Source organism: Oratosquilla oratoria, chromosome 2 (assembly GCF_046742065.1).
Source record: "Oratosquilla oratoria isolate Oo_2021 chromosome 2, ASM4674206v1, whole genome shotgun sequence".
NCBI lineage: Eukaryota > Metazoa > Arthropoda > Malacostraca > Stomatopoda > Squillidae > Oratosquilla > Oratosquilla oratoria.
The window spans coordinates 70246444-70267302 of NC_134778.1; the positions used below are offsets into that span (position 1 = coordinate 70246444).

Consider the following 20859-nt stretch of genomic DNA (forward strand, 5'->3'; position numbering starts at 1 on the left):
TCGTCTGCCTACCCCTCACCCCTTCCCCCTCCCACCCACGGTTCTATCTGCCGTGCAGTGTGTACCGACGCTTTCTGAGGAGTACAAGGAGGAAGGGGAAAAGAAAGAGGAAGAAGGAGCAGGAAAAAGAGGGAGGAGATGGAAGAGGAAGAGGAACGAAGATGAAGAGGGAGGAAAAGAAAGGGCCAGGAGGAAGAACGAGGACGAAGACAAGGAGTACGAGGAAGAATGGGAAGAAAATAAAAGCTAAACAATCACAAAACAAGGATAGTAATAATAATGATAATATAATGATAATAATAATAGTAACAATAATTCAAATGATATTAATAACTGGTGATAGGAAGTTAAGAAATAATTATCACAAGGGAAAAAAGAAAACAAAGAGGAAGAAGAATTAGCTGATGATTTAAAAAGGACATAAACAGATGAAAAGTAACCAATGGAGGAAGTATGAAACGATAACAATATACCCGCTGGTCACTGGATTCGGGTGAGGTGAGAGGAGGACGAGGAGGAGGTGATGGAGGGGAAGGAAGCGTTTCCTTCGGGGTTGTTGTCTTAGTAATGAGCATGAGGTCGAGGGTTGAACAGGTGAGGTGTGGTCGGTGAGAGAATCACCGGTTGTTGGATTTGCGGGGGGTTGGTGAGGTTAGGAGGTGGTAGCGGGGTAACCGACGCTAAGGGTCATTCGCCCATTGGATGATCAAGAATCGTGTCCCGGAAGACAAAGCCACAAGTGAACGGGAACGAAGTCGGGTGCAATCAATCTAGAGCAACGTACCAACTCCGTTGTCAAGTTCATGCCCATTTTACCCTTCGGTTCAGCACCTTCGAGGCAGGCGTTCTTTGACTTATGTGCTGCTGTTAGCTATTCCCCCCGAAAACCACTTCAACACTAAATTAACACTAGTTTTCGGTTTGTAGATCCCACTTATGAAACTCTATCTCCTGAGGAAGTCAATGAACCCCATTTTAGGGTTTTCTGCCACTAAACAATTTCAACCAGCTGGCAGGCAAACCCTGGGATTTGTTTCAATGGGAATTTCTTAGACCGAGTGCCACTTGTCTCTCTCTTACTGTGACTGCCGCCAAGCTATTCATCTCTAAGGTGCTCATTAATCCCAAGGAGTGAATGTCAACCTCTCTGAATCCACAGACAAATGCTAAGTCCTTCAAAGAACATAAAAAAACTAAAATTCCTCTTCGAAGTTGACTTTTGCTTCTCATAAACGTAACATCTCCTTTCCCTGCACGAAGTTCTTAATGATGACTTAGGTTAAAGTTTCTCTGATCTACAAAAAGACTCGGGCGGAATGATATATATATTTCACAGTGAAATGACCAAAAGTCTTACGTAATTCTTCACTGTAGATTGTAATGGCGTTGAGTCATTTAAGTATTTTGTCAGATGATTTTTTAATCGCCGAAAAAAACTTTGCATGGTAAAGAATCAAGTAAACTTTACAAAACATTTCGATTAAATTTTTACTTCATATTACAATGGCTAAATCACTTGAAAACTTCGTCCTGGCTAACGTCTGACTAATACATAGAGCACAACGAAAACCTTTATGTACCAACGAGTAAATACAAGTTACAACATGTTGACATACACATGATGATGCTACTACAAAGATCTTCACCTCCCGAGAACATGATAATCCCCCATGAGACTCAAGAATGATTAACGGTGACTCGTACCCTCAACACTACAGGTAAACCGTTGCGTCACCTCCCGTTCCCCCACCCCACACTCTCTACCGGCGAGACCCACAACGTACAGGAAATGGAGTATGGCCGTGGCCTGTACCTACCGCCTGTGCCGAGAACCTTTAGCAGGCCAAAGTGCGCCATGTCCACACGTCCCTTGCCCGATAAATTAACTGTAAAGAGAGAAAAAAGTGTTTATTAGTACATTTAATCAAGACATCTAAATAAATAGACATGTTTACATAGTTAGTTTTCATATCTAAACTCGTTCCACCAGAATGTAAACTGTATCCTGATAAGAAAGTTATATAAATACACAAGGTCAGTTACTATAAAAGGTATGCTTCCCAATCCACACAATCAATACAGCTTGATAATACACTAGACTAAACCATCCAACTCACAACTTACCACCAAGAATGGCAACTCTTTACATAAAAATCACATTATATAATTGCTTGTAAAGGTGCATCACCGCTTCAAGTGTTATTACAATTGAGACTTACTTCGAGCACGCCCACATGCGTACCCTTGCGTAACACCCATCAGTAAACATTGAAATAGATTGAGGGCTTTTCGTCGTCATGGCTACGGCAACAAACCATAACTCAAAACAATGACCCCCAAGTGTTGTGGCCAATGCCATACGCTGTGATCGGTGCTTTATGTACATTTAAGAATTACTGATATATATATTGGAAATAGACTCATCTGCTGGGATTCGAACCCTTGCCTAGGCGGCTTAAGTCCCAGCAGATGAGTCTATTTCCAAAATGTCAAATGACACAAACACTTGATATATATATATATATATATATATATATATATATATATATATATATATATATATATATATATACATACATATACATATCAATACACATATACATATATACATATTAATGCCACTATGATACAAAGGAAAGATTTAGAAAGAACACGTAATCGCCAACATGACATAATTTGTCGTTAAAGACACGGAGAACATCAAAGTAATTGAATTATAGTCTTGCCGCCACTTACTCCCGACGCGGACAGTTCGGAGAAAAGCGACGGTTATGGAAAAAGATGGCGTTACGTGAGATAGTGGAAATGGCGGTTGGAGAAGGTGGTGGTGGAAATGGCGGTTGGAGAAGGTGGTGGTGGAAATGGCGGTTGGAGAAGGTGGTGGTGGAAATGGCGGTTGGAGAAGGTGGTGGTGGTAGAAGTTATTTCAAAAGCTGAGCTGTACTGTTAGTGATAGGATTATGATCATAAGATTACGAAATTTGAATTAAAATCTACACCTATTCATCACCCACACTATCAAAGGGGACTCCACTGAACCAAATAAAATCATCTGACGACAACGGGAAAGGAAGGAATAGGACCACTCCATCTGTAAGGGAGGTAATCATCAGAGGTACAATTTCTCGTGTGTGTGTGTGTGTGTGTGTGTGTGTGTGTGTGTGCACTCTGTGAATGAGTGATTATCCGTCAGCCCTGTGAGTATAGCAACGCATGTGATTTTTTTCCCTCGGTACACTTGTGTTTCTTACATAATCTGTCGAAACATACACACACACACACACACAACCCCGTACCTCTCTGTATAGAAGTCCCTACACACATAGCTAAACTGACACCAAAGTACGCTGTTTTATCACAACCTCATACGCACACGCATACACACAAACACACACTGGTATGATTGTGCGTACACTCGCGCCATTATTATTACAGAGCAGACAACGAAAAATAATCGTATATACACAAACTATATGTCACACGCTCCTCCCTCAAACCTTTACAGCAAACTCCACCGAACCTCCCCTTGCACCCAAACATCCAAGGCCACACAGAATCGGTACTTTGAAACTTGGAACCTCCATCCCCACTTCCCCAACTGAGGTCCTGTCCATGCCAAACCCTCAACACCTACCTCTCTCTCTCTCTCTCTCTCGTGTGCATCTTTCTTATTTCTAAATAATATGGAAGATTATTTCACTAAGATTGTGTTCATTCGATTCTTCGCGAAAATTGCCATCAAATTATAGTGTTCTTAATTAAACTTGCCGAATCGAACCGATGATTATTACTGCCTTGCCTCAAAACTGGTCTGTAACTCGGGTTTCAAAAACAGGCGCCGTGAAAATTTTACCTGTGATCGAAAACATCATGACAAAACCCAACCAACCTTAGCGAAATAAATCGTCTCTCCATTCACACTACAGCCGTTTAGATCGTTCTCGATCTTTCCTCACCTCTTCAAAACCTAACGACACCTCGACGGCGCCTTGGCCGAGTCAGCGGGGTCCTCCCCATGCCATTCGATACTGTATCTAATCTTGTGGTGATACCTGAGGAGCAACAACGGACCCGCGACGCGCCACGGGGGCCGTCGGCAGCCCTGCCCACCTTGTTACGTCACTTGTCTTCACCTAGCCGGCGGCGGTAGTGGCGACGAAGACGAAGACGACGTAGCTGATGTTTGTGATGCATCAATGCGAGGCTCTTTAGGTGCGCGTGTGTGTGTATATGGTGTTTACGCGCGTGTGTACATATGCATGTGTACACACGCGCACATGTGTGCGAGTACGGACACAGATGCGCGAAAATACACATACACCAAGTCCTAAAATCTCGTGTTATAGCTCAGAGGGAACAGATGTTGGCTCTACTCGGACAGTGCCAGCCTTCAAGTGCCAGCTTTCAAGTGCCACGTGTCCAGTGGCACTTCCCTGCGTCCTCCCCCCTCCCTCCACTCCCCGACCCCCAAGTCTCTTGACCACAGTGTCAGGCTTCATAAAATATACTCTAGCTAACATTATTCCATTAGACCGAGGTTGTGAAATTTGGGCTGAGAGGAGACGAGAGGAAGGGAGGTGAGGAGAGGGCACTGATGAGTCAATATTTTAATTGTATAACACTCTGCTGATAGCGAGAGTAAATTTTATACGGTATGCTAGTGGATTCGTCTACTAATCGAGCAAGCTGTCGCGAACAACTCCTCTCTGGCTAATCATGCACCAAAGGCAGCAGCTGCGTGCAGCTGCGTCACCAACTTGCAGCAACTTTGTACACGAAACAAGCAAACTTATTCCGACGACACAGAGTCACGTCTTGTTAAGAATGTCATAAAAATACACTCAGACAAGATAGAGACGTGCTCACAGATGACAGTACTAACTTGCAGTGCTGTATAGGTGTCGCATCGTGAACAAGACACGATCTCGGGTCTACGACTTCACAGCTTACGAAGCTAACCACTACATCATCAAGCTACGTGTGCGTGTGCGTTCTACATCTGTGTAATCGTCTGCATGTGTGCAAACGTGCGTGTACATCATCTGTGTGAATGCATACATACATACACATACACCATTCGCCGTCCATAGGATACCTCAGAAGCTGGCAGTCAAGGAAAAAATGCAACCCGGTATGAAAGAGGTTTCCCGAAACTGTCTTCCTCTCTACCGAGCGTGTGTATGGAGTGAGGGGTGGCGTGGGGGGAGGGAGGGGTGGCGAGGGGTTGGGTGGACACAGAGATAAATAAAATAGCCGAGCGGCAACCGGTACTTGAGTTACAACTACGGACGTAACCAGTATATGCACCCACGGCGTGTCCTATTATATAACATACAGAGGAAGGTAGGGAAGATACAGCAAGGTGGGAGGGAGGGAGAGAAGACGAGGCGAAAAGGTACGGAGCTATTGAGAGCAAGAACGACTTATTCTCTAAGGCGAAATCGATGTCTTCCCCAAGGCCGGACGATCCTTGTTGCGTACGCTGACAAACAAACACAACCCCTCGCGTTGCCACTTGCGTTTATAGTATTTATTTCTACGTGAATAATTCGCGTGCATTTGTGCACGTGTTTGAGCGTAAGTGATATATTTTACATTTGTTCATACACCTGTTCATATTACCCTCCACTATGTTCGTCTAGACTTTAAGAAACAAAATGATTGGGTTTATCATTCGAAAGGGATCATTCGGTTATGCAAACTGATCCGGTTGATGAAATTGTGTAACATATTATATGCATACGTACTCGTGCATGCAAATACGCATCTATAAACACATACATCACACAGGAATACATACAGTACATACATGTGTAAACATAAATACATATCGATAAAAAATCTGTTATACAGACATACACATACTATATATCCGTAAATGCATATTACGTGTGTGTGTGTGTGTGTGTGTAATTCAATAACAGAAATGTATAAACACAAACGCATGTGCGTTAATATCATGAATCAATAGCCCAATATGAACTGTAACCACGCTTGCATGAACAGAATAAGCAGGCCTCTGCGGACACACACACACACACACACACACACACACACACACAAACTCGCGCGCAAACATAATTATAAACATACGCCCACACAATTACACATACAAAGGAGACGTGCACTGAAATCCGATGCCCTTATTGGAGCACTTATGTCGTGTCCTACGGGTTCACACGCCTGCAATCGACTCGGCATTCGGAGCCTGGCCTACATACGCAGCAGCAGCAGTCCGGTGGATGCGCCGTGGCCTCCACGTTTGGGGGACACAGCCTTTCTTAACCTCTTTCTGCGTGCGTGTGTCACGGTACGCATGCATTCGTCAACTATGGCCTACGTAGGCTACACATACATACATTTACAAATGCACGTGTTTATACATTACGCATCTAGCCATACACCGTTCACAAAACATACATATATACTTGAAATAAAAGTCACTTACACATACACACGCGAACGAACATACCTGGCGATCGAAAGCCTAATAAGCAGAATGTAGGACATATTTCCAGACGTTCAGAGACTACTATTAGTGATGGCAAAAAAAGACAAGAATGCGCCTGAATTTCACATGTGATTTATAAAGTCATGAGAATCGGAACAATTATGTGGTGTTGGTAGACCCACAGTATGTGGGTTACCGATATTATATATATATATATATATATATATATATATATATATATATATATATATATATATATATGTGTGTGTGTGTGTGTGTGTGTGTGTATCTATTTGAAACCCATACTTTTATACCATACTTTATATATAGTATACCATACTTTTAAATATTCAGCTAATAATAGCCTCTAGGTTTCAATGGGTTTTGCAAATCTTTTGACAAGACACGTATAACACTGAGGGACGTAGAAACATTACACTGGAACGCTAATAGTTTTGTTCTTAAGGGAAGTATATGACACACAAGCATTCACTTATAACGTGAAAACGTTGAAATGATTTTCGAAGTCGAAGACCAAAAGAGCTGCGACGAACTTTCCCGCCAAAATCAATGAAGACTTTCAGAACCGGTGAGGCTAAGGACGGTGGGGGATGGCGACGTCTTCCAAGTCCATTCCCACACCAAATGTCCCCAGATTTGAGGTTATGGGGACCAAGCAAGCCCGAACCGTGACTAAAGATGGGGAGAGAGAGATAGGGGGAACGTAGGGTACGTAAGTAGGGGTGGAGGTGGTTGAGGGAGAAAGTGTGTGTATTGCGCAGATTTGTGGTTGGCGGGGGAGGGGGAGGGGGAGCGGAAGAGTCACAAAGACCAAAGGAAGAAAAGTAAGCTGATGTAAAGATAAGAGGAGGAGGAGGAAGAGGAAGAGGAAGAGGAAGAGGAGGAGGAATGTGCTATGGTTGGAAGTAAGAGTGAAAGGAGGACGTGAATAGGTAAAGGTGATGATGTTACTACTGGTACCTGGAGGTGGTGGTGATGGTGGCAGTAGAGGTGGTGGTGGAGGTAGGTGGTGGTGGAAGTGTTAGTGGCAGTGGAATTTTTGGTGGTTTTAGGTGGGTGGGTGGCTGGGTGACTGGGCCAGGCAACCCGAGGAGTGAAAGCGTGTAGACCAAGACTTTGCAGTTGCCGGTGTACGGTGGAGCAAGACTGAAAGTGGGAGAAGAAAATGAGTGGTATGCGTGGGAAAGAGGAGTCGAAAAAAAAGGTTTAGAGAGAAAAAATAGAAGCAAGAGCAGATGAAAGAAAAACAAGAGAAAAGGGAAAGGGAAGGCGAAGATGAAGAAAAAGGAGAAGAGGAGGAAAAGACATTGGGAGAAAATAGAAGAGGAAGAGACAAAAGAGGAGGTGCAAGAAGAAGAGTGGAATAGAAGAAAAAAGGGGACAAGGAAGAAGAGAAAATATGATACGAGAGTAAGAGGAGGGAAGGAAGAAAAAATAACAAAGAGGGAGAAAAGAAATGAAGAGAACGGAGTATAGGAAGAAAAAATGAGTAGAGATGAGAAAATGTATGAAAAGAGAAGAAGGAGAAGCTGCAAGGGTGGAGTGGCGGTGGCTCCTGGCCGAGTCCACTTCGGGTGGAGCACAGGTGGTGGAGCAGAGTCCCGAAATAGTAGGCCAAAGGACACTAGGAGCACAACCAGGAATATGTGGGTCAGACAAACCTGAACACCTATTTCATATATACATACACACACACACATATAATATATATATATATATATATATATATATATATATATATGTGTGTGTGTGTGTGTGTGTGTGTGTGTGTGTGTGTGTGTGTGTGAAAGAAGGGAGCAGGTTCTCGGTAATACACGTGGAGTTGAAAACGACAGCATTGTTGTAGTTATTAAGTTTTTCCTCGTATTCTCGATTTTTCTGATTAGAGTTTTGCCATTAACCGGGTGAATTGAAATTATATATATATATATATATATATATATATATATATATATATATATATATATATACACATACATATATGCACAGATACAACTTTATGACACCATATCTGGACCACCATCTCTTGCTGACATAAGCCGTGGATCCATTAGAGCACACGGGAGCGGGGAATTCTTATGAGAAAATGAGCAACGCAAACATGAATACGTAAAATATATATATTTTTAGGGGGGGGAAAGCCTTCAGTCTGGGGAGAAAATATTCTGAAACATGAATTCCAGCTTCGCCCGATAAACTCAATATAAGCCTTAAGGAGGACAGATGGAGAGGAAGGTAGCTACACTGAGAAAGGGATGCGGGGGAGAGGGAGAACGAGAGCAAGAGAAGTAAAAGAAAGCACTCACATGTACATTATGTGTGTGTGTGTATACATATATATATATATATATATATATATATATATATATATATATATATATATGCAAAAAGATCACAACACCACGTGATCCAAAAGATTGCTGATAACCACAGGGAAAAAACGGAAAAGAAAAATAGAATTCCCAAGCGCTTTCGTGATATTTCACGAAGATGTGAAATATAACGAAAGCGCTTGTGAATTCTATTTTTCTTTTCCGTTTTTTCCCTGTGGTTATCAGCAATATATATATATATATATATATATATCTATATATATATATATATATATATATGCAAAATAACCACAGGGGAAGGGAAATTTGTAGACAGTAAGTACTTTCGTATCTTACTGTCTACAAATTTCCCTTCTCCTGTGGTTATTTTGCCTTTTTGTATCACGGTGATGTGATTGCTTGCAATATATATATATATATATATATATATATATATATATATATATATATATATATGTATATATATATATATATATATATATATATATATATATAATCATACCAAAGTCTGTGACATATCTACAAATAAGAAATTATTAGTGAAAAGTAGTTCAAGAAACCCGACCCTACATGGCAATTCTTCCGCCTGCAAGAGCGCGCGAGACTGGGAACTGAAGCTGGGGAGGCTACGACCACCAAGAACTCGGCGAGTGAGAGGCACACGACGTCTCACTGGTCATCCAGGCCACAGTGGCAGAGAAGATCAAGGCGCTGTGGAAAGGTGACGGCTGAAGGCAAGCCTGTAGTCCTATCGGCGATAGTGGTCAAGGTGGAGATTTGGGTGAGCAAGAAGCTAAACCGAAGGGACATTGAGTTTCCAGATAAAAGGAACAACAAGGTCGAGATAGGAAGAGTTAATAGGTGGAAAATCGCCCTTGTGCCAGGGCTGGGGAGATTCCGAGGGAGGGGGGAGGGAGCCAGATGCTGCCGAGTGAATTAGGCGGTAAGGAAGAGGGAGAAGGAAACGGGGAGAAATGGATGCAGAAAAAAGAGAGAGAGAGAGAGAGAGAGAGAGAGAGAGGGGGGGAGGGCTGGCAACTTCTACTATGAGAACTACGAGCACTGGTTAGCCTCGGCCACTACCGGTAACTATACTGACCGGGGCTATTACCGGTAATATTTAGACCACTAAAGATTCCAGATTTTTTTTTTTTGTTCTCTCAAAGAAGTTGAGTTAATCCCTTCCGTACCAAGTGTCACTTTCCCTTTCACTCTGGCTGTCGCCAGACGATTTTTAAAATCTCGTGGCACTCCCTAGGTAACAAAGGAGTTGGCAAATAAGAACACCTACATAAGGAACATTACCAAAGTTCCTGAACACCAAGACTGATTTAATATGCATCGGAAGGCTTATCTGTAAACCCGTCGGTGTACCGGTAGTTTTGTACGGATTCGAAGAACTACCGGAGGATCTAAGGACAAGAAATATCGGGGAAAATTCGACAGGACTACCGGAAGGGTTGCCTGTGGACCTGAGGGGACTATTGGTCGTTTTGTGTGGACTCGAAGGATTACCGGGGGATCCTAAGGACCTGGAGTACCAGGGGCTGACAGGACTACCGGAAGGGGTGTATGTGTGTGGCCCTGGAGGAATAACTAATATTCACTGATGAGGAATCCGAGAGCTGGTGGCGAGCTAGAACGATTGGCTCTGTGGGCCAGGATCACGGCCCGTCCGACTCTATCCAGGTCGTGTTCTATATTCCCAAGCGGGGTAGGTAGGGAGTGGGAGTGGGAGACGAGGCTTGCGAGGGAGGATGCAGGCAAGCAAGAGACACGTAGGCAAGCAAGAGGCACGTAGGCAAACGGACTGGCAGGCAGGCGAGAGGGTGGGTAGATTGGAAGAAAGGCAAGCAGGCGATTGGGCGAGTAAAGTAAGAAGGTAGGCTGGCAGGCAGGTAGTCAAGCAAGCGGACGGGTAGGCGGGCAGGTAAGCAAGCAAAGAGGGATGAGAGGTACTGAGGGAGTAAGAAGCCAAGACAGGCAAAGATCAGTAAAGAGAAGCGAGGGGATAATAAAGGGGAAATGAGTGGAATGGGGGAAAAGGAGGGGAACGTAAATGAGGGGGAAGAGGGATTGGAAGTGAGGAGAGGCCTTTCAATATTAACAGGCAATCTACCACGATGAGTTGCAATTCAGAGTAACGTGCGCGTGGTGGGGGCTGGGGCCGGGGGAGGGGAGAGGGAACGGGGTGGGGGGTGTATACACCTCCCCCCTACCACCACCACCACACTACGGGGAGTGAGCGAATGCTTGCGACACTAACCAGGTCGCGTTCCACATAAGCCCTCCCAGCCCGCCCGCCCGCACACTTCGCAAAGGCGAAGGAGGAGGAGGAGGAGAGGGTTATCTCGTGATGCATCTCTTGTGGAAACATCCGTATCCTCGTTGCCCTTTGGCACATATGCGTTTTCCTCCTCCCCTCCACTTCTTCCTATATATTTCATTATTAACTCTTCCGTGAGACTGAACGTGTTAATCCGATGGCAAAACAGGCATATTTCATGACAGCTAATAACAAAAGATTCTAAGTGAAATGGCAGATTGTGGACAAAATTGTTGGGCATCGAGCAGGTAATTTATAAAAAGGAAAAATCGTTGGCGGTTTGCGAGGGTTAATTAAAGTGAGAGGATTCAAGTTTACATTAACCCACTCAACTCCAGGCAAGTTGGGTGGGACGTTGTGGACGATAACGGGGCAAATGAAATACTTATTTACATTTCTTTAAAACCTAGTGTCCTCTTTGGATTCTGTTCTGGATAACGGCTGGGGGTTTTATCCATATTGGAAAAAATCCGAATTCTTTGGCCTCGTTTTCTTCGTCTTCATTTAGTCATACTTCATTTTCCGATGAATTTGTTTCTTTCTGACACACACACTTTTCATTCCCCCCCCCTATCAATGTCATCACCAACACAACCATTACTATCATCCTCATCACCAGTGGCGATTTTATCATCACTATTCTCTACCAAGTCTCCCACCATTTCCATTTCAACTTTCAACAGGAGCATTACTCCTCATTTCTACCATTTCTTATAGTGTCTGTATCAAGAGAACCATTATTGTTATATACGTCATCATCGACAATCCGAGTTTATGAAATTGAATAAACCTACTGCCTGGAGGTTCCATGTAAAATCGAATGGTACCATTCAAATTCCACAACGCACCAAGGACGTTATCAAAACGACATGACGCAATATCGTCTTTCGCTTTTTGCCGTCGGCCCCGCCATAGGCCACAATGTCTCCTGCTGGTATGCGCTTTGTTAACTTATAATTCAAGAGAAATTCAGGTTGTACGTAGACGACTCCATGAAACACAATTCTTACGATTGTACAGGAGAATAAATTGGTTTGCATTTTTTCATTTCAAACATATCCACTTTGACGATTAATGTCGAAATAAATTGTTTTGCCCTAAGAGTTTGTTTTCAACCAACTTTGCTGCTCTGCAGGATAAACGGTACGTGCCAAGTAATGCAACATCCTACGGGATTCATGTTCAATCAAAGTTTGGTTAAGTGCTTTAGATCATAACCCCCCTCTCTGCTTCCCCAAACATTATCAACACCAGCAGGGTTGGCTGGCCGAGGCAGCAACAGTGTCTGCCAAGAGGAAAGCAGGCAGACAACGCCTTACTCTGCTGCGTCGCCAGGTAGCAGACGACGAGTCGGCGGCTCTCTTCCCGCTGGACGAAGCGTGTGAACTCTCTGCCCTTTTCAACAAGACGGTTAACTTTGATCATTCCGTTACAACTGCCGCTTGGTTACTTTATTCATTGTAGGAGCGGAGTATGTAATGTGTGTGTCAACAGGGAAGAACCAAGTGATGTATAATTTTTATCATATAAACGTAAAGTTAAACGTAAAACCCGTTGTGATCCATCGGATAGGTTCACTGAAACAAGTGTCACGTGCGCACAGCAAGTTGAAAGAACTGAAGACTCGATGGACTGGTTGATCAAGTTACACGAATTAGCCGAGTTTAGCCAGTTTTATCTTATCAAAGGGATATAACTCGACGTTTATTTTTTACCCAGAGAGGAATGGCGCATGTACACACGAACCTGGGCAAGTGTACATGAATACATAAGGACGCGCAGACACATGTACACATACACACACGCGGGCGTGTACATTATATACATAGGCAAGCAGGTTTTGTATTCCCAAAGTGGCTTGTCTGAAGACGAAACAGCGTTAGTATCTAACACTGTTATATTATTCTTTTAGCATCTTCTCCAAGGTGACACTGGCTTTGAAAACTAAGTTACTTTGTAGATAAGGATAGCAACTGAGGTAATCTTTTAGAGTTCATTTACCTATGAAAACCTACTCTATATTTTATAGTTTGTTTTCACAGACACACAAAAGACAAGCACACGCATACATAAAATGCATCTGTGTGTATGAAGTTTGTGCTTGTATTTTGTTCGGATACATGAGATGCTCGAATTCAATAAGACATCTTATGTTTAAAGACAATAAAATTTCTTCAAAGCTACATAGACATCCTTGTATCCATACAACTAAATACGAACAAGCACCTGCAAGTATATTCTTTATACAAGGAGTTCGTATGTAGTCAGGTCGATCAGAAGCGAAGCGGAAGGCAAGACACCAGCCAACCGGACCACAATCGATCCACCAAAACAAACCGTGTCACAGGTGTGGGCAAGGTCCTTAGCCAGCTCGTCCCAGCCAAGGTCTACACACGAACACGTCATTTTACCCCGAAAAAACCCGACATGACGTCATCACGTCTTACTCGCCTCTTCACGTCACCACATATTTTCTTCCTAGGTTCTTATTTGTACCTTAGTCTTGACTACATGTATAAGATACTGGCATGGATACAAGGTGCCATCAAACATTCCATTCTCGTCACGTTTGAACAAACAACATTCAATCCTACCGGCTGGGTCCGGTTCCAACTACAACCAACTCACATTAATTTTACGGCAATTTTGTCCTTAAATGCTCCTTACGTTAAATAATGTTTCTTGAATTCCAAAAATTCCCAACTTTTATCTCAGTTTTTACCCTTACAAACTCATTAGCTCTAAGTAAGATGATAATGATAACAATAGTTTAGTAAGTAATGAAAATATCTAAAAAATGATTGACAATCTATACTATCGTACCTTGTTCATTACACCTTATGCAAGAAGTTCTTGTAGGACCAACTTTATGATCGAAATCATGAAAAATGAAATCCACTTTCTACAATAAAACTTACCGTTCAGGAATTTCAAGTCCCCGTTCCGAGCCTTTCGTGGGAGAATCTTGTGAATAAAACGTTTATATGTGACGCAAAAGAGGTTGAACTAGGTCAGGCGGTCCGACATGTGGGGCATTGATTGGTCGTTTTGTCAAGCCCAATGGCCTCGCACCTTCCATATCCACCTCTTCATTCTAGGCCTGACATCTACTCTCTTTCTCTCTCACCTTCTCTGTCTAGTCTTGACCTCTACTCCCTCCCTCTATCCTCTCCCACCTTTCTACCCCTACTTTCCCTCTCTCCCCTTCCTCTTCATTCACGCGATCCCTCTACTCTCCCCTTTTCTTTTCCCCACACAGTCAAGTCCCCCTCTCCTTCAAGTTCACCCTGATCCTTTCCTTCTTCCCTTGGGTCTTCTCTCTTGAGTCTTCAGCCCTTCTACCTTTGCCTCCTCCTCTTCCTCCTCCTCCTCCTCCTCCTCCTCTCCGCTTCGGATCCAGCCCCTTGTCCACCTTAGCCTTTCAGTGCTAGAGAAACGGCTCTTATTCTTCTTCATTGCCACTCACTTTCTGCCTCCCCACTTCCTTTTCCTTATTGGCACTTCCTTCACTTAATCCCGTAGTTCTTTTAAGACTTCAGATGCGTCATTTAATTTTGAAACAATTCAAACACCGTCTCGTGGTTTTATTATTTTTGGCCATGCTAATAAACTCACTCAGTCAAACAACATGAGCCATTTGTGCAATAAAAGCATAAACAGCTGTTACATCAAGGGAATACAGTTATACTTCGTAAGAGCAGTATGTAATTTTGCTACTCATGATAAAAAAAGTCAGAAAAAAGACGAACAATTGAGTGTTTGAGCAATAAGTGAAAGTAGCCTTAAGAAAAAAAAGAAAGAAAAATAAAAACATGCATGCACTGAAATAACGCGAACAATCGTGGACATTTCAGATATCAATAGTACTATAGTAATGTCACATTTACAACAAAACGACGACGAGAACAATGACGATAATGATATTATTATAATAATGAGGACGAAGGTTAAGGCGTTAATATTGAAAGTGTTGATACTGGATGAAAGAGGGCGCATTTGGCTCTTAGTAGCTGCGTAAAAAAAGAAAGAAAGAAAGAAAAAGTCAGCCTCCCCCACCACCACCTTATATTTTGTTTTGACGGCCAATAATCTTCTTCACCCAGAAAATAAGAGCATGTATATATTCTTTTTAATCACAGTAACAGAAGGGTTAGAGCCCTGTTTATTGTCTGTGTGGTGAAACTTATTGCCCATTAAGAGAGAATACCAACTGGTTGGTCCAAACATCTTGCGACCAATTTTTTAGTTGACCGACTACTTTTCAACACCACATGTCTTCGTTTCGGTGAATGCCACCAGTATTTGTGCTCATTAACAGTTCCTCTGCGATATACTGCTCAACAAGCCCATCTGGTGCCAAACGGTTTAATTAAGCCAATTTAATTTGTAGCAAAAACAGTCATTTCCAACTCATCTTGATACACTTTCTCAATACCTCCAGTATTCCTTCTGGCTGACGCCACGTGATTTTATTCAGCTGAAGGAAGCTTTTTCAGTGGCGTTAGGAGTACGGAGAAGGTGGGGAGATTTTTTTTTTCTTTTTTTTTGGGGGGGTCAGTATCATGTTCGTCAAGAAGTAAAGGGAGGAGAGATTATGGAGGACTCGAGGACGGGAAACGAAGATGTCAATGGAAAGGTACGAGAACATAATTATTCAAACATATAAATGAAAATAGATAAAATTAGAACACAACTAAGGATAGTACGCTGGAGCAAATAATCGGGCACAAAATTATACTGTATATATATATATATATATATTGCAGAAACCACAGGGAAATTAAAGTCGGAATACTGAACGTTTTCGTCTATTACGACATCCTCAGAGTACAAGAAAGAAAAAATAGAACACAATATTTATACAGAAGTAAGAAAACTGGGAGAGGAGACGAAATTGTTCAGTATTCCGACTTTAATTTCCCTGTGGTTTCTGCAATATTTTTTCGTCACGCGTTATTGTGATTATTTTTGCATATATATATATATATATATATATATATATATATATATATATATGTGTGTGTGTGTGTGTGTGTGTGTGTGTGTGTGTGTGTGTGTTTTAATTACGGTACACTCCGACACACCGATTACTTTTTCATACTTTTATCGTACCTTATCATACCCTATGCTCGTGCGTTGAGGCAGATTGGGGCCTCAACATAGTGACCCGACCTGACCCGTGCAAACACTGGAATTCTACAGCAGATACCTGCTTGGACTCCCTGTGGCCAATCACCACGAAGATATAATCTCGTGTATACAAGGATTGACCAGCTACACCGGTCATGCAGTTCCCAACATGCGTACCTCGCTCCACGAGCGTGGACAAAAAGTGGATCTCTTAGTGGTGGCATCACGCTGTCAGTGGCGGAAACCAGTGTGAACATAATTTATTTATCTATTTTTTTTTATTCAAGTTTGCGCGTCGTTAGAGGATTAATTGACGTAATTGAAGCGATAATGAGGACGCAATGTAACACAATTATTATTTTTTTAGGCCAGGGAATATTTTCCTCCCTAGTTTTCATTATATTTTAATTAAGTAATATTATCATGCGTATGTTAAAATGCTGAGCCTATCATAATTGATACATGAAGCCAACACTATTTTGGTGTATTATTAGGTACGATGGTGTATCGCGCCAGTACGATATGTTTCAATGTTAGTACGAATTGCAATTAATCGTAACTTATTGTACTGTACACACATCGCGTCAGCGAACCTTTACGTTTACAGAAAACACTGCCGTTATTTGAAACGGCCTCTAGTACCGAATCCCACATTTTCGTTATCCATACATCACTCAGCCCGTCGCGAGGGGGGGGGGAATAAGAATCACTGCGCATGCGTGGACATACGAATAGGGAAAATGGGAAATGCACATACAATGTAGACAGACGAGGGCACCGATGCGTGCATCTGACGCGAAGACGGAGGCTAACAGACAGGGGGCAACATAAGCATTTTAACCATGTGCTCCATGCGTGTGTATAAAGCGGACCATGCAAGCACACAACAAAAATGACTCGGTTGAAATGTATCCACTGGGAAATTTATCAGCGGAATCATATACTGTGTGCAAACAAAAAACTGATGCATATAAATTTATTCGTACGTACACACGCGCGCGCGTACAGCACGAACAAACATGTGTATACATGGGTGTACATGTTGGCATGGGTGCGGGGGGGGGAGGAATTGATTTCGACATGCGTTTACAACCTCAGCATATGCGCTCTAATGCACTCAGTACAACGACGCAAAGCCGCTGATTGGGAGGACCTTGAGCGCGCTCACTATAACGGAAACACCTGGAGGAGCACAACCCAGTTACGCAGCCCCAAAGTTTCCTCTACTCGTAGATCGCCAACGTAAGAGCTCAGACATCAACCGGATTATTTCTGGATGCCAATGAAAGAAAACCCATGGAGGAGGAACAGGAGTGGGAGGATCAAAAGGAGGAGGTGGAGGGGGTGAAAAAGGAGGAGGTGGAGGGGGAGAAAAAGGAGGAGGAGGGGGAGCCAAGAGATCTGATTAGTCGACAGCCTCGTGAGACTTCCAGAAGAAGACCAAAGGAAGTGACTACTCCAACCCTAAGCCAGACCAGACGGCCAGGCGGTCGTTGTCCAGACTATCTCACGAAGAGACAGACAGACGGCAGACATATGGCTGTCTTATGTTGCGTGTGCGCTACAGCCCTACATATACGTACGCACGCACACGCGCATACATTCACGATACAAACATGTACAGAATGTGATCATGAAGGTCCAACAGCAGGACGACAAATAAACAGATCTATATCTGTACCGCGCACACGCACACCAATCCCCGCAAAAAAAAAAAAAAAAAAAAAAAACACGTGGCATGACTTGTCAACACAAAGCACCAATATCAATAAAAGAGAAACGGAGGCAGATCACGCACTCCCAGTCATTAATGGCTCTTGAAACAAGTTCAAAGAAGCGAACAGGAAAAGCTCATTAACTTCACTGACCGCCACCGACGATCGTTACCCTCGAAACCGAGGTCGAGGCCACGTGACAGAATTCGGACCACGCGACGAAAGCTCTCGGTTAGGTTTGCAGGAGAGGTTCATGACAGTGTACCCGACTTCCGGCCAGGTCGCGATTATTGTTATCGTTATAATTTTTCTTCTTTGTTTTTATTTTTCCAAACTAGTAGGAAATTATGTGGGTTAGTTTAAGTTAACATGCCATGTGCCATAATTTAAATTTCATTCACAGGAAATTGAAGAAAATTGATTCTAAGATCGAGTTTCTGGGTAGTCTTGATTAACTGTAAGGAAAAAAATCTACTTTTTATTCTTGTGTCCGCGAAGCAGGTTGGAAAAGAAAGAAAAATCATATCTCGGATCACCTCCGCAGAGGGCACAATCTCATCTTTTGTGTCTGGCCTGCTACGAGAAGGTGTGTCGTGGGGGAGGGGGACGGGGAGAAGGTAGGAAGCGATTCGCGTGGTCAAATGAACACTCGCGCAAGATCGGCCAGAGCTCCTTCGATAGCGCGCTTGCCAGGTTACTCGAATGTTATGGCAACTACATGATTGGTGCCGGGTAGGGCAGGGTGCCAGGGAGAGAGAGAGAGAGAGAGAGAGAGAGAGAGAGAGAGAGAGAGAGAGAGAGAGAGCGGGAGGAGAGGGGGGGGGAGACCTGAGAAAAAAAGGGGACGAGGAAGGCAGAAGGGGAGAGGTACAGGAACTGAAAATAGGTCACGAAGTCGGAGGAGGGGGAAGATGAGATGGAGGAGGGGAGGAGAAAGAGGCAGGAGAGGAGGGGAAGGAACGCTGATCAGAGATGGGGTGGGGGAGTGGGCGGTGGAGAAGAATGAAAAACTAAGGTCAGCAGGGGAGACGAAGAATACAATGGGTGCAGAATCAACCCCTTTCGCACCGGGAGTCACTCTTCCCTTTATCCTACCTGCCGCAGTTCTGTTCAGTTCCGTGGCACCTCCTCTGTAGTCAACGGGGATGATCGGAGGGTCAGGAGACTCGCTAAACCCTCGTTGCAACGGGGCTAGTTTAGTAGTCGCTAGTGCTAGTGACTTGTAAACTACCCTTCTACTTGCCCACAACCATCGGAAAGTTAAACTTGCCTCTAAACTATCTTAGTGACAACGAGATTTAAGACGAAAGAGGATGGACAAGAGGGGGTGGACTGCGGAATGAGGAGGTGCAGGAGGAGGAGGAGGAGGAGGAGGAGGAGGAGGAGGAGGAGGAGGGGGGGTTGCTGCAGAAGGAAGCATCTGCAGCAGGGTGGTTGACGAAATCACACACTCGAGATTTTCTTCAGACATTCTCATCAAACCGAAGACCCGTGTGGCGGTTGGATACCAGCGTGTTTCTCATGACGCGAAGCTACGTTCGATTCCCCCCCCCCCCCAGCTACCGCTGACTTCGACTTGCTCTGGGAGTCTGAACACGGAGGGCAAAAGTGATTGTGCATACACTCAGGCCCCAAGCATAATTCCATTCCACGGGAACATAAATATAAGCATGTCATATATCTTAACGTACATGTGCATTTTCCACAAACGTGAATACTCAATGTCGGTTACACATACGCACATGAGTACATACAAATAAAAATTCATTATATTCTCAGACCAGATAAACAAATGTGTCAGTAAGGTGATGTAAAAAAAAAATTATAATTTACGTTTCCGCAATACACTAGTGTAAATGATTAGAGAACATAAACTGTGAAAAGAGAAGCGGTACAGGGGCACGAGAGAGAGAGAGAGAGAGAGAGAGAGAGAGAGAGAGAGAGAGAGAGAGAGAGAGAGTGCGGTCAAACGTCAACTAACAGGTATCCCGAACATCGGGTAGACAAAGAAACAATGCAGCATGAAATGTCGGGTGCACAAGAAAAGAGAGGGCGGAGGGCGGGGCAGAAGCAGGAAAAATAAATAGAATCACAGAAATCAAAAGGAAGAACAGGAGCAGCAGGAAAAGACAGAGGAGGAAGCGAAGGGCAGTAGGAAGAAGAGGAAGAGAAAGGCAGGAGGAGGAAAGAAGAGCAGGAGGAGGAAGAGGGAGGAAATGAAATGAAAGGTAAATGATGATGAAGAAAAGACTTTTGAACCTAAGGAAGAAGAGTTAGATGGGGGAGAAAGGGAGAGAGAAAAGAGCACAAGAATTCTCACAATAACAAGAGGAAGGGACCAAAAAAAAAATCGAAAACGAAAATTATCATAGAGTAAAGGTTAGGGGAGAGGGGAGAGTGAGAGGAGGTGGCCTCACATCTGGAAGCAGAGGGGAACGGAGGGTGGTAGAGGGCAGTCTGTCGGGTGCTAGCGAAGTCGGAAGGAGGAGGGAGAAAACGGAGCAAAAGAACCGGCTGCAAGGTTTGGAAGAGGAAGAGAAGACGGCGGAAAAGAGAAAGAGGATATTGAGTGAAGAGGTGCCCGGAACAAAGTGGAAAGAGAGAAGGAAGAGGAAAAGAAGAAAATAAAGAGGAAGAAGCCATCAAGAAGGACCATGACGGTAGGGAGAAGGAAAGGAAAAGTAGTGTTTATGGTAGAAGTAGGAAGGAAAGAGAGGGGAGGGAAGGGGATGGGATGGAATAGGAAGGGGATGAGGTAGGATATGATAGGAGGGAAGAGGATGGATAGCATGAGCTTACGACGGAGCGAAAGGCAAGAACGCCCAGAGCTGACCAAAACCAAATTCTTGAAAACAAAGACAAGAGGAAAAAAGCGAACCGGTT

At 43.5% G+C, this 20859-nt stretch overlaps 1 protein-coding gene across 2 annotated transcripts in view; it reads right to left on the reverse strand.

Moving 5' to 3' along the window:
- LOC143039854 (ribosomal protein S6 kinase alpha-5-like) overlaps nt 1–20859 on the reverse strand; it is a 329791-nt gene that overhangs the window by 102266 nt on the left and 206666 nt on the right. For both annotated transcript variants that reach the window (XM_076210124.1, XM_076210115.1), the window contains exon 2: nt 1818–1886. In XM_076210124.1, the coding sequence (XP_076066239.1) occupies nt 1818–1886 (69 nt within the window). The remainder of the gene's footprint in view (nt 1–1817; nt 1887–20859) is intronic.